This window comes from Plectropomus leopardus, chromosome 7 (genome assembly GCF_026936395.1).
Source record: "Plectropomus leopardus strain MGB_pleo_1.0 chromosome 7, ASM2693639v1, whole genome shotgun sequence".
Classification (NCBI taxonomy): domain Eukaryota; kingdom Metazoa; phylum Chordata; class Actinopteri; order Perciformes; family Serranidae; genus Plectropomus; species Plectropomus leopardus.
In genome coordinates, this window is record NC_142182.1 from 12,069,881 (window position 1) to 12,086,821 (window position 16,941).

General features: G+C 39.4%; 1 protein-coding gene across 2 annotated transcripts; it reads left to right on the forward strand.

Annotated features, from left to right (window-relative positions):
- The first annotated feature begins 1,263 nt into the window (after positions 1-1,263).
- On the forward strand, positions 1,264-15,538 carry ric8b (RIC8 guanine nucleotide exchange factor B). 2 transcript variants are annotated; one of them, XM_042496477.2, is made up of 10 exons: positions 1,264-1,514; positions 1,925-1,972; positions 2,067-2,696; positions 3,498-3,592; positions 6,709-6,859; positions 7,555-7,653; positions 7,919-8,063; positions 9,042-9,186; positions 9,573-9,692; positions 13,088-15,538. In XM_042496477.2, exons 1-10 carry the CDS (start codon positions 1,431-1,433, stop codon positions 13,191-13,193), a joined length of 1,623 nt encoding a protein of 540 aa, XP_042352411.1. In that variant the 5' UTR covers positions 1,264-1,430; the 3' UTR covers positions 13,194-15,538. The 2 variants fall into 2 exon arrangements, with proteins under 2 accessions (XP_042352411.1, XP_042352412.1); XM_042496478.2 differs by having other exon boundaries at positions 1,265-1,514; positions 7,558-7,653.
- The last annotated feature ends 1,403 nt before the right edge of the window (positions 15,539-16,941 follow it).

The window sequence follows — 16,941 nt, forward strand, 5'->3', positions numbered from 1 at the left end:
TGTTAATATAAGGCATCTGCAGCTGTTATATGTATCCTGATTCCACTTAAAATGACATGAAAAGTGGCACTGATTCACAAGAAAGTCAATAAGAGGCATCATTTTCTGCAAAGTCACGTAAGTGGCTCCAGCAAGTCTGAGTCTGCACGAAAGCTTCCCAACTGTGTTTTTCTCTGCACACTCAAATCAACACTCCAGTATGTTTTCATTGATAAATAGTTCTTTATAGGCCTCAAAATCATGGATGGATTACTGAGTGAGCACGAGGGGCCCAAGGTGTCAGCAAAATGTCAGTCAGTCCAGGAAAAATGGAAAAACACCACAGAGACATGCAAAGGAACTAGAAAGAGTCAAAAAAACAACTACAAGGAGACACTAAACAACCAAAAAAGACAAAAAGTAACCCCCCCAAAAATACAAAATAATCTTAAAAGGACAAAATTACCAGACACACATTACCTAAATGCACATGCCCTCTTGTAGGGGTTTTTGGAAAGTTTTTCTATAGTTTATGTGAGGTTCTAAGGACGGGGGTATATCATATGCTGGAAAGTCCTCTGAGGCAAATTGTGATTTGTGATGAGAGGCTTTATAAATAAAATTAAACTGAACTGAATTGAATTGAGTATTTAGCAAAGTCCACATGAGCCAGAATTGTAAAAGAAAAAAAAACCTTTTTTAAAAATCATTATTGTTATCATCAGACTGAGATTTTGGTCTATGTATTCAATTCCATCTGAAAAAGTAAAAAAAAACAACAACAAAAAAACCCCCCAAAAAAGATCAAGAATTTAGTTAATTTGTTTTTCTGTATAAACCAAATATTAAAAAACGACTTCTCATTATCTGTTTTAAAGAAAAAATAAATTAAACAAGAAATCACAGAAAAATAACAAGTCAAATTTGATGTTATATACAATTTTTAATGTTTCCTGTCCATGTTAAATTTTAAAAATGTTTGTCATTAAAATACGTTGTAAATTTCTTTCCAATGATGCTCTGCAATCACTTATGCTTATTATATTCATACAACTGACAAGTGCACAGCTTTATTCCTATATTACCTCATTCTCACTTCCCTTATTTATTCAATCTTTTTCACAACTCATAAGAAACTGATTCAGTCTTAGTAAAAGTTAAAAATGCACGTGTTTATTATTATTTACGGTATGTTCTACAGTATTTGCACCAGGCTGTAGACTGGAGGAGTTAGATTAAACGTTTTTTTAATGCATGTTTTTACTGCTACAGTGAATAATCCCAGTGCAGACCAGGACAGCCTGCCGGTGATGGAGACAGTCAGGGGAGTTTCCCTGTTGACAGCAGCAGCAGACCGACTCTCACTCAGCTAGCCTGCCAGCTAGCGAGCTAGCTGCACAACACTGAGCACGTCTGAATCAAGCTAACTGCTCCACCTTCAGATATCCACCATGGATTTAAATACCGTCTTGTCACAGCTTGAAACTGCCAACGAGGAGGAAGTCGGGAAGCTCCTGCAGCAGTTTAATCGAGAGGTAAGCCGCAGCTCTGCTCGGTTTTTTTTACCAAAACAAACGGCGGTGCTAACGTTAGCTAGCTAGCTAAACAGCTCGATTTGAGTATGCTAAACATCTTACCTGCCGATTGAGTTTAAGGTGTTAGCACTGTCATATGATGTCTAATGTTGCAGAGCGAAGCATTTCACACCAAACCTATGAATGAGGCAAAAAGGACCGTGATATGATGTTTTTGTGCTTGTGATGCTAATGCTACCTGCTCACAAACCACTACAGTTAATGCTGCAATATAAACATAGTTTATCCATGTATTGGAGATCTCTGGGGCACAACTATATCCATTTCTGGGTTTATTTGTGATAAGGCGTGTTAATATGTGTCTGTGAGGTTTTTTTTGGTGTCCACAATGAGCATCTTGTGTGTTGCAGAACAGTCACACCTTCAGTTTTGACCCAAAGGAAGAAGCTCTGCGGAGTGTAAGTACCAGTTATCTGAGCAGCTGGTTGTTAAATGATCAGGGTGGCCCAGCTGGGTTATAATCTATCATTTTGTCGCCCTGTGTCATTTCAGAGGCTGTGTCAGAGTGTGTTGTCAGTCCTCGGGAGGCAGGTGCAGCCCAGCTGTCAGAAGACATGTCTGGAGACACTTCGCATCCTGTCCAGAGACAAGCGTGTCCTCGCACCTGTGGCCACCAGGGAGGGTATGCTGATCCTGGGAGGAATGGCGAGGCTGAATGCTGGAGAGGAAGGTGATGACAACCAGAAAAACTCTCAGGAAGACACCCAGTCAGAGGAGGAGGAGAGGGTGGTGGTGGAGGCCTTGAAGTGCCTATGCAATGTGGTGTACAACAGTCCTGCGGCTCAGCAGGTCAGTGTAGAGGTGCAGCTGGCTCATGGCCTGTGTGCCAGCCTGCGAACAGCCCGCACGTGGCACCACGAGGTGGGCCTGTTCACGCTGCGCCTTCTCTTCCTGCTGTCTGCACTGAGACCTGACGTGAGGGGCGTTTTGAGGAGAAAATGGCATGCTGTGAGCCTGCTGACAGAGGTGCTGGAGCACACCCTGGATGTGCGCTGGGTGGGTCCCTATGAAGCTGCCCGTCCAGATCCGCAGGCCCTGCCCATGCCTGCAGAGGACAATGAGCGAGCAATGGAGGCACTGAAAGCCTTGTTCAACCTCACACTGTCTGACTCTGGTGGTGAGGTGAGTGTGTTGTGGTATTCTGTTGTAAATCTGTTGCAGCAAGCTAGTTATTTAGGTTTTTTCGTAGTTTTTTTTTTTATGTATGGAGGGGTTAAGAGCAGATCAAGTATGCATCATCAGAGGCGTAAATGTGTCTGACTCAGTGATTTGCTCAGGTACAGATTAGACTGTCCTCATCCAGAAAGGTCACACACCTGCTCCCCACAACATTGAAATTATAGCTATCATGTTGAGAAAACCGGTTTCAGGTGTGAGGGGGAGTGCTTATGAATATGTGTGCATGTTCATGTTATTAGTTTTCACCTCAGCTTTGTTGTCTATGACAACTCGAAATGTCCTTTTGAGTAGGACTGCACAGTTTATCATTTTTTTTAATCGTCATTGTGATGTCAGCTGGCAAAAATCCCTATCAAACTTGGCAGTCTTGCCGCATTTCATGCAAATTGGACTGAAGGGGACACATGACTGCTAAGGCTGCACCTGACAGTGTAAGTCACCAAATATAGTTCTTAGTTCTTAAGTTTGACCCTGCTCCCCTCTTTGGCACTGTAGAAACCTCCTCTCCCTTATATAATATAGACTAAAAGCTTTGATATCACTCTCCCTTAGCTCTCGTTTTTTTGTTCTTTAGTCTGGTTGTGATGCCCCATTGAAGACATCTATTTTTGCAGTTAGGCCGTAGCTTTCAGGTCCCTGTCCTTGTAGTGTGAGTATTTTTTAACCCCATTGTTTTACTTTAACCTCTGAACAATGAAACTATCTGCTTGGAATCACGTTTTTTTTACATCCTTGATTTGACAGGAGTATGATCACCAGTTTCGACTCATCGCTGCCATCCTGCGTCATCTGTTGATGCTGAAGACTGAGACAGAGGAGAAAACAGAGGAAGCACACAGGTAAGAAGTCTCTGTTTTTTTTCAACAGGGCCATAATTTCCCATGTTTTGTGTCGACAGGTGCTTTCATACCTGTAGTACAGTTCATTTGGTCTGGACCAGGAGGAAAACATTTCACACTGTTGCATTTTAGTTGTTGTTCGGTTTGTGTTCAGACAGACTTTTTGCAAATGAACCAAGAGGGGTAAACATGAGGTAGTGCTAACTAACAGGTAACTCTTGATTGGAAAGTTTTGGTGTCTGTCATCCTTCATCATCAGGACCCACGTGGGAAAATCACATAAGGTGACTGTGAGAGGTACATGCAGCACTTTAATGCTTCTAAAATGTTTATATTTATGTGCTTCGATGTCTCAAAGAGCTCACAGAGAAATAAGAGATAGTTATCATTATTAGTAGGCTATTATTAGACTGCAGACTGATCATGTTATCAGGGCTGCTGCTGGCTGTGTGGGTGCTCTTAGTGTTATAGCTTCAATATGATGCTCACACATAACAGAAAAAATGCCCAAAAACTCTGCATATATTCCACTGCAGAAGAACTATAACACAGGCATTTTTCAGCAGCGGCTGGAGGCTCTACAGAAGCACACGTCTGCATTCGAGGTGCCGGGTTGTTAATTTATGATATAAAGCTTCTGAATGAGTTCTGCAGTGGTACTGATGAGAGAGAAACCTGTTCCTGTCCCATTGTTGAACACAGGTATGTTTTAATAAGCTTAAGTTTGGAAAACTTTGCTTAGCAGAGATAACTGACTGTATTGAAAACCGTAATAGGCCTGTAGCAGCAGCGCAGACCTCAATCCGGATGAGATTGTGGACAGAGCCCATAATCAGTAGATGTATTTATTATTGTTTCAGCTGTCGAAATCTTGCTCAAATCACGTCTGCTATCATAAAATTCTATGGTTGGTTTGTTTTCTTTCACACCAAAAACGAACTACACCAGAGTCCTTTTCGAAGCGGACCGAGAACCACCTTTTCAGGTGGTCTCGACCCGGTTGTTTGGTTAGCATCGAGGTTCGATTGACAGGTTTCACACCAACCCAAATGAACTGTACTAACCGAACAAACGAACCTGAGTTCGTTTTAACTGAATTTAACAGGGTAAGTGTGAAAGCACCAGTGGGGACAACAATTTTCAAAATTTGTCCCGTGTTGAGAAGACTGCTGCGGCCAGCAGCTCCAAAAAAGGTGTTGATAACATTACTGTTTATTTTTAAAGGAGTCTGGCGGGTTTGACGATTTTAGGGCTGTTTCTTGTTAAGCAAGCATGATTTTACTCTTTAACAACAAGGTAGCTCTCTTTCCATAATGTTGTTGTTATACACAAAAATTATAATCTTAGCCCCTCGCTGCCAAAAACAAGCATTTGAAGTGGATGAATACTAACAGTGCACAAACGCCCTGAGGCGTTACATTGCAACCTGTTTCATCGTTGATCTTGCTTGATGCTGGACCAATTTCAAAAACTATTCCTATTCCTATTAGTTACTTAGATGCAAAAACATGGGAAAATTACCACATAATTTCTTTTAATAGGACCGTGAACATTGAATGAAGGCGCTTTGCAACTAAACTGGTCAAATGTAACTTGAAACTGATTTGCATAGAGAAGCACACAGATTGAAAAAAATGCTTCCACCACTCAGCAAACTAACCGATGACTTTCTGTCACCTACTGTGATTTGCATGTAACTCCTCTGGATGTGTCCACCGAGCAGCTATGAGTGAGAGAACGACTCACGGCAAATTAAGACTGATAGCCCTGGGTTTGATAGCAGACCGCAGTGACTCCTGGGATAAACACATATGTGTCTTTGAAACCTTTTTGGGGTGTTTCATCTTCGAGAGGCTCCTGGCTGTTGTAATACTGCAGCGGTATCTTCTTCACATGGTAATTTAATGCAGGAATGTCAAGAATCTGTGGCCAGAGTCATGTAAAAAAGACTGATGTTTCTCTTGACCCGTTAAGTCAGTGGCTAAACTGGTCACGGGAGTTTGGCCCATTGACAAACTTTGCTTTGTTGTTAGTTTGAATGAGATTATGTGACCAGTCATGGTCGAGTAGGAGAGTGTGAACAAGTAAGGTTGTTTTTATGTAGAAAATAGCAAAATGGAATCAGGGTAGCAGGTTTTAGGTGTTCATAATCAGAACCATCTTTAAAATAAGTGTGAAATGTGCAGTTAAGACATTTTAAATTTTATTTCTCTAGTTACAAGCATCCTTTTTAAATTCACCATTTCAGAGATCCTCTCTTGTCCAAAGTCGTTTTTTTTTCTCTAATTCACTACTGCAGGTCTTCCTAGACCGCAATATCATCCATATTAGTCCTGCATCTAACAGCTAATTTAATTACTGATTAATCTGAAGTTCATTTTCATGATTAATTGAGTCATGGGGTGGCAGTAGCTCAGTTCATGGGGACCAGACTTGGGAAGTGGAGAGTTGGCTGTACATGAGCAGCACTCTTAATCTGACATCTCTGCATTAATGCATCTGTATAGGTGCTGTTTGTGCAAGTGTTTGTATTTTGGGCTGTGTGTGTAATCCATAAAATAACAACAGAGTGAAAAAATTGTATTTCTTCTTGCACCACTAATTATGGAATGCTGTCTTCTTTCTTTCTTTAGTTTCTTAGTCTAAAAAAAGTAAAAAATTGTGAAAAATGCTCACAACAATTTTCCAGATTCCAAGGTGACTTCTTCATATTTTTTTCTTTTGTTCAACCAAAACCCAAACCAAGACTCTTAATTTATTATCATAACAAAGAAAATCAGCAATTTCTCACATTAATATGCCAAAGCTCCTTTTACCTTGTGTGAGCCAGGTCACACCCTGGCAGCTCGCCATCAGTTGTTCCAAAATGTATGTGGCCATTTCTTTACCATGAGGGGTCCTTGACTTTGTATCAACTTGTCTTACACAAAATGCTCCAAGGATTTCATCTATTAATCATCTTCTTCACTTAGTAAATGTCATTTTTTTTCATTTTGGCCGCTTTAACCCCACAGACCCTGCTGATTTTATGTGCACTTTTTATAAAATCCTCTGTTATATATCAAACATTTTGTAAAGTTCTACATCATTAAGAGATCTTTTTCTTTTATCTCCAGCCATGCCGTCAACCTGCTGAATAACCTGCCTGTGTCCTGCCTGGACGTGTTAATCGACGTGCCTGTCCAGGGAGGACTGGAGATGTATGGCGGAAAGAACATGGATGCAGTCCAGAAGTTAATAGACTTCATGGAGAAAAGGATGGACAAGGTAAAGTTGATCCTCTGCAGCAAACAGAAAGAACTAGCAGCATTATTCACATACTGAAAATTACTTGTCCAGTGTATCTGTTCATGTGTGGTCGATGGTTCATCTAAATCTCTGATATGTCCTGAAAAACTTTAAGGAATGTTATTACATCATACCAGTGGAGTAAATTTACACCTGTTTTAAGACCAAAGACTGCAAAAATAGTAGACATAGCTGCTGTGATGTCATCCATTCATTCCTGGACTCCGTTTTGAAGCCTTGAGTTCAGCATTTCGGCTGTTGTCATCTCGGTTTCTTGGATCCAGAAATGACCGTATCTGGCTGAGAGCGTTGAGCTTTAGAGGAGAAAGAAATGGATCTTTCTGGAAGTCGAGGACACTATCGGCAGACAGCATGTAACTTAAAGCTGCTCGCTCTCAGTTATGTTACTTAAAGCCTTATAAAAAAGTAAACAGATGAGTTCTATAAAAATTCGGAAAACTGAATCCGGAATAAGGCCTAATTCAGAATATCCAAACAGAATAATGATTTGACCTGCAGCAAATTTAGAATATTGTCATATTTTGATTAATAGTGAAGTAGTGCTTATAAACTATTCGTCCTCCTAACAGCCATCTGTGCATCACTGATTAAATTATGTCCACTGTTCCAGCTTGTGCAGCTTGTGAAGTGTTTGTGGTTTGTGTCACTCCAAGCAGGGCTCCAACTACAAAGAGGGTTTGACTCCGGTGCTCAGCCTTTTGACTGAAGGATCCAGACACCACAGGGAGATACGCAGATATATCAAAGCTCAGGTACAGCAGCTGACAGCAGTTTTAAAGAGAGGAAATAATAGTGACATTTCTGGTGAAACGTTGAGCTGCTCCTTTAATCTCAAAGGCGAGCATCAGCCCTGCTGAATTGTCTGAGTAAAATACTGACATCTGAACCACATGTTAATCTCCCTATAACTATTAATGTGTGTATGTTTGTTATTCAGTGACTAGGTTTCAGAGCTTTGCTATAGTGAAATCAAAACAATAATCTGAAGTTTATTTTTAAAATCTCTTTTATTTTCAGGTACTTCCCCCACTGAAAGATGTGAAGATCAGGCCAGAGATCGGCACCACCACCAGAAACAAGTTGGTTCGCCTTATGACTCATGTTGACATGGGTGTGAAGCAGACGGCTGCAGAGTTTCTCTTTGTCCTCTGCAAAGAAAGCGGTGAGTAGTGGTTGGGTCATGGGGACGTACATAAACACAAGGGGCCAGATCCATAAAACTCTGCGTGGATTCATGACTTAAATAGTGTATGCGCACAAAGACAGAAATATGCATACACATTATTTTCATCAAATTTACAAAGCTGTGCGTATGCATGTTTCTGTTTTATAAATCTCAGTTATCATGGTGCTGGGTACACATGCACAAGCCTTAATTCCACACCCACAGTTCTCTATAAATGGATATAAAAACGCCCTCAAACTTATGTTTGTATATCATTACATTTGCCCTCCCTCACTCATCAGACCTGTTAGTGAAGAATACAGTGAGGAAAGTGCAGTTTAACTGACTGACCTCATCAGTGAGGTCAGTCAGTGAAACTGCAAGACTGTCATTATATGCACGACTGTGGCTATTTATTGCGTCTGTGCCATTAATTCATCACATTTCTGCAAAACATAGTTACAGTGAAATCCCCATTACTATTATTATCCAACATCAGAATGGTGATCAATGATTCATCCATAGCATTCATGTTCAAATAGACTTTACAAACAGCTCCACAGGAGAAACCTAAACGATCACTGACAGGGAGATAATTGGGATAAGTAATTTGAAACTAAATTTATAAATTCACCTTTGATTATTTTTTACAGAACGCAGCCTGCACAAATGATAACAGAATCATTGACCTAAAGACAATGTTGTCTCTCAACTTATATTTCATCTTGTCCTTATCATATCACCTGAAGCTATCTCAGTTAAAGGTCTTAAGTATGCGTAAGGTGCGCACATCCTTAATGAATACCAGTTTATATGTGGGAAAAGGCATGCGTATTGTTTTTTTTGTTGTTGATTGTAGTGAAGAAGTGCACTGCCAGATGTACGATTACTGCATATCTATAACTACGGCATGGTCTGTCATCACACCTGAACAGTTATATGTAACTTCTTGTATTTGTGGTTGTCGTCTGGTAGTGGACAACCTGTTGAAGTACACAGGATATGGAAACGCAGCAGGTCTCCTGGTAGCTCGAGGACTTCTCGCTGGAGGGAGAGGAGAGACTCAGTACTCCGAAGATGAAGACTCAGACACAGAGGAATACAAATCTGCAAAACCCTTGTGAGTGCTCTGTACGGGTCTTAGAATAAAGCATTGACGACCCGATGTCAACATGTTTAATACATTAATGTGTTCATCGATAATGTACATGTGTCATTCTGCGATATGGAGAAAATCAAATACCTCAACACTGATATTGCAACGATATTGTAGGGTTGGTGCTTCCACAAAATACTTACACAATGAGCTTTTTTGATAAATAATCATCAGTAATGTGGATATTATGACTAAGTGGGTAAATGCAAATAATAGAACAACTACAACATTTTGTGTAATTTTAGAAAATTACATAATTTTATAATAATGCAGCCTTTAATATAGGATAACATTTTGACATTTTGACACAATTGACATCGATATTAAGCTTGCTTATCTGCTTGTTGCAGCATCAACCCCATCACCGGTCATGTGGAGGAGCCAATGCCGAATCCCATCGAAGAGATGACAGAGGAGCAGAAGGAGTACGAAGCCCAGAAACTTGTCAATATGATTGATAAGTTGTCAAGGTACTAAACTAGAAATGACTCTGAGAACAAATATCTGAAGTGCCCTCAGTTTATGTTAGTATCAATCAATTAATCAATTAATCAAGACAATCAGCCAACATTATTTATATAAGAGCTCTAACAGCTCAGTGCACTGTAAATCGCTTCACCAGTTGTTGACACAAACAATTTTAAAAATATTGAAATGTTAAAATAGAATAAAATAAAGCACGATGGTCAGCTTTGACCATCAGAAGTTGTGATTAAAAATAAAATAATAAGGATGATCATAAGATATATATAAAGAAATAATTTAACCATAAAATGATAAAATACTTCTAAAAATTTCTAAAAAGAGTCAACTGTACCACTAAACGCTGCTGATATTTGCTTTGTTGACTGCCACTGGCCTTGTTGCGAATAACGACATTCACTGTCGGCAGTGGCTGATGTTTGCATGTTTTGTCATGTCAATTTTGTGCTGGCTAAATGTTATTTGCGGTCGCATTCGGGCAACAGTAACACCAAGCTGCTGATTTTGAGAAGCCACTGGCTTGACCTGACTCTAACGTAAGATGGCGATGCTCGGCATGTGCACGTGTGGTTTGTTTCCATGTTTGCTTTCAGTGAGCTGCTGTTCAGCTCTGGATCCACCATTTTGGTTGAGAAGAGAAATCGACTGAGCTGCAACAAGGCAGATATGCTTATCTTTGTAAAGAAAAAAACATGCATAAAACATAGGTTATGAGGTACCAGAGGTTATTTTTTATTATCATTAATAATAGAAGGAGGAGGTGCACTGCTATGGGCTAAAGTGATATTTTAGGAGCAGGGTGTAGGTTTTAGTGGCATCTAGTGGTGAGGATTGCAGACTGGAACCAGATGAAACTTCTCCCCTTTGTAAATCCGTCAGTGTTTATTGTTCAGAGGATTTTTAGCAGAGGCCGCATTATACACAGAGGTCTTCCTCTCCCCAAAACAAAAGGGACCTGATGATTACAACTTGTAAAAACACTGAACATAGTAATGTCACGCTAAAAATCAGTGTTTTACTGGCATTATACAAATGAGCCTAACTAGAGCCAGTGTTTGTTTTGTCTGTTCTGGACTGCAGTAGAAACACAGCGGTTTAACATGGAAATCTCTGAATTGGGAGATATAAGCAGATATGTAGATATAAATGGCTTTTATATAAGGTTTTTAGGTGAAACATGCTAAAGAAAATACACTCAAATTTAAATTTAAATATTTCTTCCAGTATATCCCCCTATATCCTACACGCTGGACCTTAAAACACTGGTATTGGCTAAGATGCCACAGAAGTCTCTCAAAAGAAACAGTCATTAGTCATAAAAGTCATTATATGTTGAATCTCAACTAAGATGATTAACTTTTTCAGTTTGAACAGTTGTTGCTGCCCTTGCTCAAATTATTCATATTATTCATTGTTTGCTCTGCAAAGAGCGCCGCTGTATTTTTGTTGACCTTTCCTTAGTGAGCAAGCACAATACCTGCACAAAGGTAACGGAGAGCTCGCTCCCTGCCAACCGATTCATCAAAGGAAGAATCTCTTGCCGTTAGCTGCAGCTTCAATTAGGCCTGGACCTCCAGTACGCCCCAGCAGCTGTGGGCACGCCACTGCAGCATGATTACCACCGCTCCGTTAATTATCACCTAATTGGGACACACAGTCCCAGTTCCTTTATGTGCCGCATTCAGGTTTTTGATTACACACGTGTCCTGACTTTATTCTCGTTATTCTCAGGAGCCAGTCATTGACCAGACAGAGTAGACATAGACAGAGGCACAACTAACAACAAAGCAATTTGGGTGGAACGTGGACGAAGAGGAAGAGACACGGGTTAACAAATGTGTAGACATAAGAAAGCTGACCTCGTCGTTGTGAAGCCAAAGAGGGGGTTGAGCTGTAATGAGGCACGTGCGTTCAGAAGAGTAAGATTCCTTTCTGTGGCTACATCTTCTTTCTTCTCTTCCTCAGTCAAGGAGATGTGATGATGGCGGAGAGGTGCTTCCTCAGTACAGGCTCTAAGGAGATCATTCAGACTCTGGAAGAATGTGCTCCCCTAACTGCTTTACTGGTCCTCCAATTAGCACATATTCTGCACCCCCGAACATCCCTCTATAACATCTGCCAGGCCCCCAGTCCTCTGTCACTGCAGAGAAGGAGAGGATGGATTACTTTTGCACTAATTGGAGAAAGATGATGTTTTATGCTTTTGTTTGTTTTGTCTTGTTAGTCCTCATTGTGCCTGCTGACTTTAACCAGGTGCCACAAGGCTGTAGATTGGTGGTGCCTCTATGCAGGTTTCATCCCCAGAATATTTTCAAATTTAACCACACCATATTTCTCCTTTTAAGTAACTTGCGTAACATGTATATTTCCCAGGATATGTTTAATGTTAAATGGAGGAATCAGTACAAATTACATGGCCATTTATATTTGAATCTCTATTCAAAAGAATGTAAATGGGTGCTTTTTGAATCTTTGGTGGATAATTCTCTGATTAGTCATCTTAGAGGGAGTGGTGACACACAGTGCAGGTATAATTGGATTAGGATGAAGGCTTTGAGGAGATTAGTCTGAGCGCTGATCCTGTAATTAAACTGCCAGAGGAGAGGAGGGGAAGTCCCTATAAAGGGGGGTAGCGGGGTTGTAGAGTGAGGGTCCTTGAGTTTTGGATGCAAGAGAGTAAAGATGTATGAGTTAAAACCCTCTGTCTGTGGACACAAAGGGTTCTGAACAGAGCTGGGTTTTGTTTAAATTGAAAACATTGATGAGGACAGTCATACATTTTTATACCTCCGCACCAGCGATTGCCAAAGGCCAGAGGCGTTATGTGTTTGGTCTCTCTGTCCATCTGTCTGTATGTATGTTCAGCCCATTCTCGTGAACGTGATATTTGGGTGGTCAGAGGTCAAGGTCACTATGACCTTGCATCCATCTCAATCTTGATGATATTTTGAACAACATGCTATAGTATCACTCTTTGATGATATTTTGTACAAGGTCATAAAAATGGCTTGAAAAAAACATCATAATTTAGCATGTCAAAAAATGGCCAAAAACACCATAGTATAGTAAACGTCATAATTTAGCATGTCACATAGTATAGTATGGCGAAAAATGTCAAATTTTGACATGTCCCAAAAATGGCTGAAAATGACATATAAGAGCTTGTAGAGACGCGTCATAGTATACAAAGTGGAAACAAAGGGCAAGAAAAGCCAAAAACATCATAATTTTGCATGTTGGAAAAATTCGCGAACATATGAACACATGTTCCATATGACAAATACATGACATGTAGTGAAATGTAATGATATCAATTTACCTTTTTAACACCTCCTCATCCTGCAAGGTGGCATGTCTGATGTTTTTCTTTTTCCGTCCTCAGGCAGAACGTGATCCGACCAATGGGGGTCATGCCGGACGGGACGTTAGCACCTCTTGAAGAAACTCTCCGTGATCCACCTGGGGACTCAGGATCAGACTCTGACTAGTGCGCTGTACATTTTTGCCACATTTTTCCAGGCGAAGCCCACTTGGCCCAAACACATCTGGAGCTGTGTCCCATTTCGAAGTCTGGGTCCTCTAAAGGAACATGTCCATTCAGGTGGGCCTGTCGGAGGAGCTAAAAGATGGCTGAAGCAGTCTGCCGTCACTGAGAAAAAGAAAGTGATTAGATCCACACACTGTACTGATACCTCCAAATAAATCATACTTTGTTAACTTAAACTGGCAGATACCAATACAATGTGTGAATCTATAATCAAGACTACTCCCACATACACCCAAACTTTTGTTGTTTTTTTAAAACTCGTGTCACGTAAATATTGTCCTAAATTTAAGATTAAATAGTGGTAACTGGGGCAAGTTTTGTGATATTTCTGAGTATAATATTTCGTACAACAAATGCAGCACAACTGGCCAATAGTGTCTCGGGTTGATGGTAAAAGTGTCCATACAACATCTATTTAACTGTAAGTTTCCGTCAAGTCTAGTAAAAGCAATGTATAACACGTCGGCCTCTAATGCCGTATTCAGTCTAAAGACACGTTCACACCGGATGAGGAAGCGCGTATGTGTATTGTCACGCGAAAAGTTCAGCTGATCCCACAAGAAGCACATTTGTCGACGCCGGTTAGCAAGTGAATCTGCTCCTCTGCTCGGCTCTAATCACACGGAGAGCTCCGGCTCTGTCTGCTCGTGTTTGTGTCACACAGCTGACAAATACTTGGAATAACAAAGCATGCATATTTTATAATCAATAAGAATCAGGTAATTTATATTATATTTGTAATATATCCTTTATATCTTTGTTAATAGGATATGCATTTAGAAATAATGGATAATAAATCATTGGTGGGTTTTATTGCCAGATTCAATTAAAAAAAAAATAGACCAGACACAGAAACTGTTGCTTTAGATAGTGAGGCAGCAGCACTTCTCGTGTAAACTTGCATTTCAGTGACCGTTTCTGTACCTGCAGGTGTGCGGATTATAGATGAAAGAAAAAAATGTATCCTATTTGATGTGCCTCGGACCTTTTTTTTCTTTTTGTCCGTATATCGAAAGAGGTATCATGTATCGGTTTCTGTGCTAGTATTGTGGGTTCCCAAAGTTATGGAAAACCTGGAGAAGCCATGGAATTTCACTATCATGTTTTTCCAGGCCTGGAGGAGTCATGGAACTAGTAACAATCATTGAAAGTTTTGAAGTCATAGAAAAAGTCATAGAATTTTATTGCGTGTGATTGCGTGCCTGTAATTTTTACTAATAGCAAATTTATTTTCTGTAGCCGTCGACGTAACGTAGCTCAAATATGCGCTGATATGTCACATTTTGTTAAACTCTGTATGCCCGCTAGCCGAAATTATTTGAATAGAGTTTGAGGGCTGATATGTCTGAAAACTGCCGGGCAAGAAAAAGGAAATGTTTCCATGGTTCCTCGAAAAGTCATGGAAAGGTTTTGAAATTTTATCCATGAAAACGTGTGGGAAATCTGTTAAAAATCCTGGTACTGCAACATTTATTCAGTCTAGAAATGTGACTTTTGGTGATCCAGCTCTGAACTGGGACACAGCTCATCATGAGGCCCTGACGCAGACGCTCTCCAAAGTGGAAGCGGACTTGACGTGCGATAGAAAGACTGCAGTGGCACCATTACGCATAAGAGGCCTCCAAGGTTACTGTTGCACCTTCCTCGTTTATTTTGCCGCTCCCTATGTTGAAAAAATAGATGTAATAATATAATTCTTTGCTGGATCATGTGTATCTCACTGAAAGCACTGTTGTTATGGTTTGTTGAACATGTCATTGGGTCTGAATAATCATTCCTTCACCTGTGCTTTTTGTTTTTCACTTTTTTAAAATGTTTTTCTGATTTTTTCTGCTACATGATTTTGTAGATGATTTAAGTGCACATTATACACATTTAAACGTGAAATCACTGAAAATTGTTTGTTGTTGGTTTAAAATCACGTAGCCTGTCCAGCATGGACCACAGGTTCGATGTATATTTAGAAATCGGGCCGTGTCAGTAAGGATAGATTTAACTTGCAGCTCACGTTTGGTTGTGTAATTATCATGAATGTTGCACACCAGTTAGTCGCCAAGGAAACCTTCGAAATTCAGAGCTTGTTGGTTTACTGTCACTGAAAAGGGGTTCTTGAACTAGAGGAGTTTGAATGGAGAGATGCAACATTTCCCTGTGCTGGATGATCTTAAACAAATTGTTTTTGCCTGTTGTGAACTCTTGACAAAGAAATGTCTAAACTGCAATGATTGTTTTCTAATCCATTTTACTTTTGCCAAATGTGCATGATATTAAATCAGGTCTCAGTGATGTGATTTTTTTTTTTTTGAGATTGAAATTTTTGCTAATTTTTATACAAATCCACACATTTAGTGTCTGTATATACTGAGTAATATTTCTTTGTGTTGGTACAATTTAATTTAAAGTAAAACCTGCCAGTTCTGAAATAAGCTGAATGTTTGGTTAAGACACAGCAACAGATTTGGCCTCCGAACTGTTTGTTGTATTTAAAAAAAAGAAAAAAAGAAAAAGCTTATTACAATCCAGAGAAATTGAATATCGCTTTAACCAGAGAACATTTGCTATTATTAAACAAGTTAGCAACAAATATGTGAAAAGTGCAAAAAATTACCCAAAAATGTTATACAATTTGTAAAGGTGTGTATGGCTTTCATTTGAAGATTTATGGTATTTGAATTCTCTGGAGTTGGCCTCTTACAGGTGAAAATGATTTTTTTAGTACCTTTTAAATTTAATGTGAGTAATCTGATGTTTTTTTTCCTGCTTGTAAAGTGACAAGAGTTCAGCTATACAGGCAAGTCGCAAATTAAATAGGAAAACACCACTAAATGGTAACTTAGGTATTTTTCAACCTGGACCTTAACGTGTTTTTTTTTGTCTTAAGTGACTGATTGGAACATTTTCTAAAATTGGTCCATTGTGAGACACTGCAGCGAAACAGGTAGCTGTGTAACATTTATGCAGTCAGTTTACTTCGGCTAAAATTGCTTGTTTTTGTCGCTGACTCACTCTGTTTATAATTATTATTATAAGTATCTGACAACATTATGTAAATCATCGCTACAGAGATAGACCTTTTTATTAGAGTAACACCCTTTTTGTTTAACCAGAGACTGCCCCAAAATCCCCATCACAAAAGCGATATTGGGGAGCTGTTTCTGGTTAACTCTTTAACATCCTTGATTGACATCAGTTTTCTTCACTAGCAATTCAACCTCTGAAACAAGAGAAAATTTATTTCAAAACCACAAGATAAATCATACTGAGCAACTTGCTAAGAGGTGTCCTGCAAACTACAAAAAGATAAAAAAAGAAAAAAGTAAAATATTCTGAAAATTAGCTGGGGGGAGATTATGTGATCCAAAAATAGGGGGGGAATATTCACAACCTATAATATAATTCGTTTAATGATATTACAGAAAAAAAGTTTATTTCTTACTTTTCTTTTCTTTTTTTCTTATAATTTTCAGGTAATTTTTTATACCTCCTAATTTCTTGTTATTTTTTGGGCCATTTCTTAATAAGTTGCTTGTTGCCCTTACATGTTTTGCAAGAAATCAAGCCTATTTGCTCAGGTATCAAAGGGTTAAACAAAGAGGATCTTACTCTTAAACAAAAAGGACTACATCTTATTTTGCCATACACTTAAAATAACAATCTGAGCCTGTTTGCAGCAAAAAAAAGATATTTTA

What these genes read in the sequence shown, in the direction of transcription:
- ric8b (XM_042496477.2), top strand. Translation starts at nt 1,431, where the DNA reads ATGGATTTAAATACCGTCTTGTCACAGCTTGAAACTGCCAACGAGGAG. An exon ending in TGTCTGACTCTGGTGGTGAG is followed by an intron (nt 2,697 to 3,497) that starts GTGAGTGTGTTG and finishes TTGATTTGACAG; the next exon opens with GAGTATGATCACCAGTTTCG. An exon ending in GCAGATATATCAAAGCTCAG is followed by an intron (nt 7,654 to 7,918) that starts GTACAGCAGCTG and finishes TTTTATTTTCAG; the next exon opens with GTACTTCCCCCACTGAAAGA.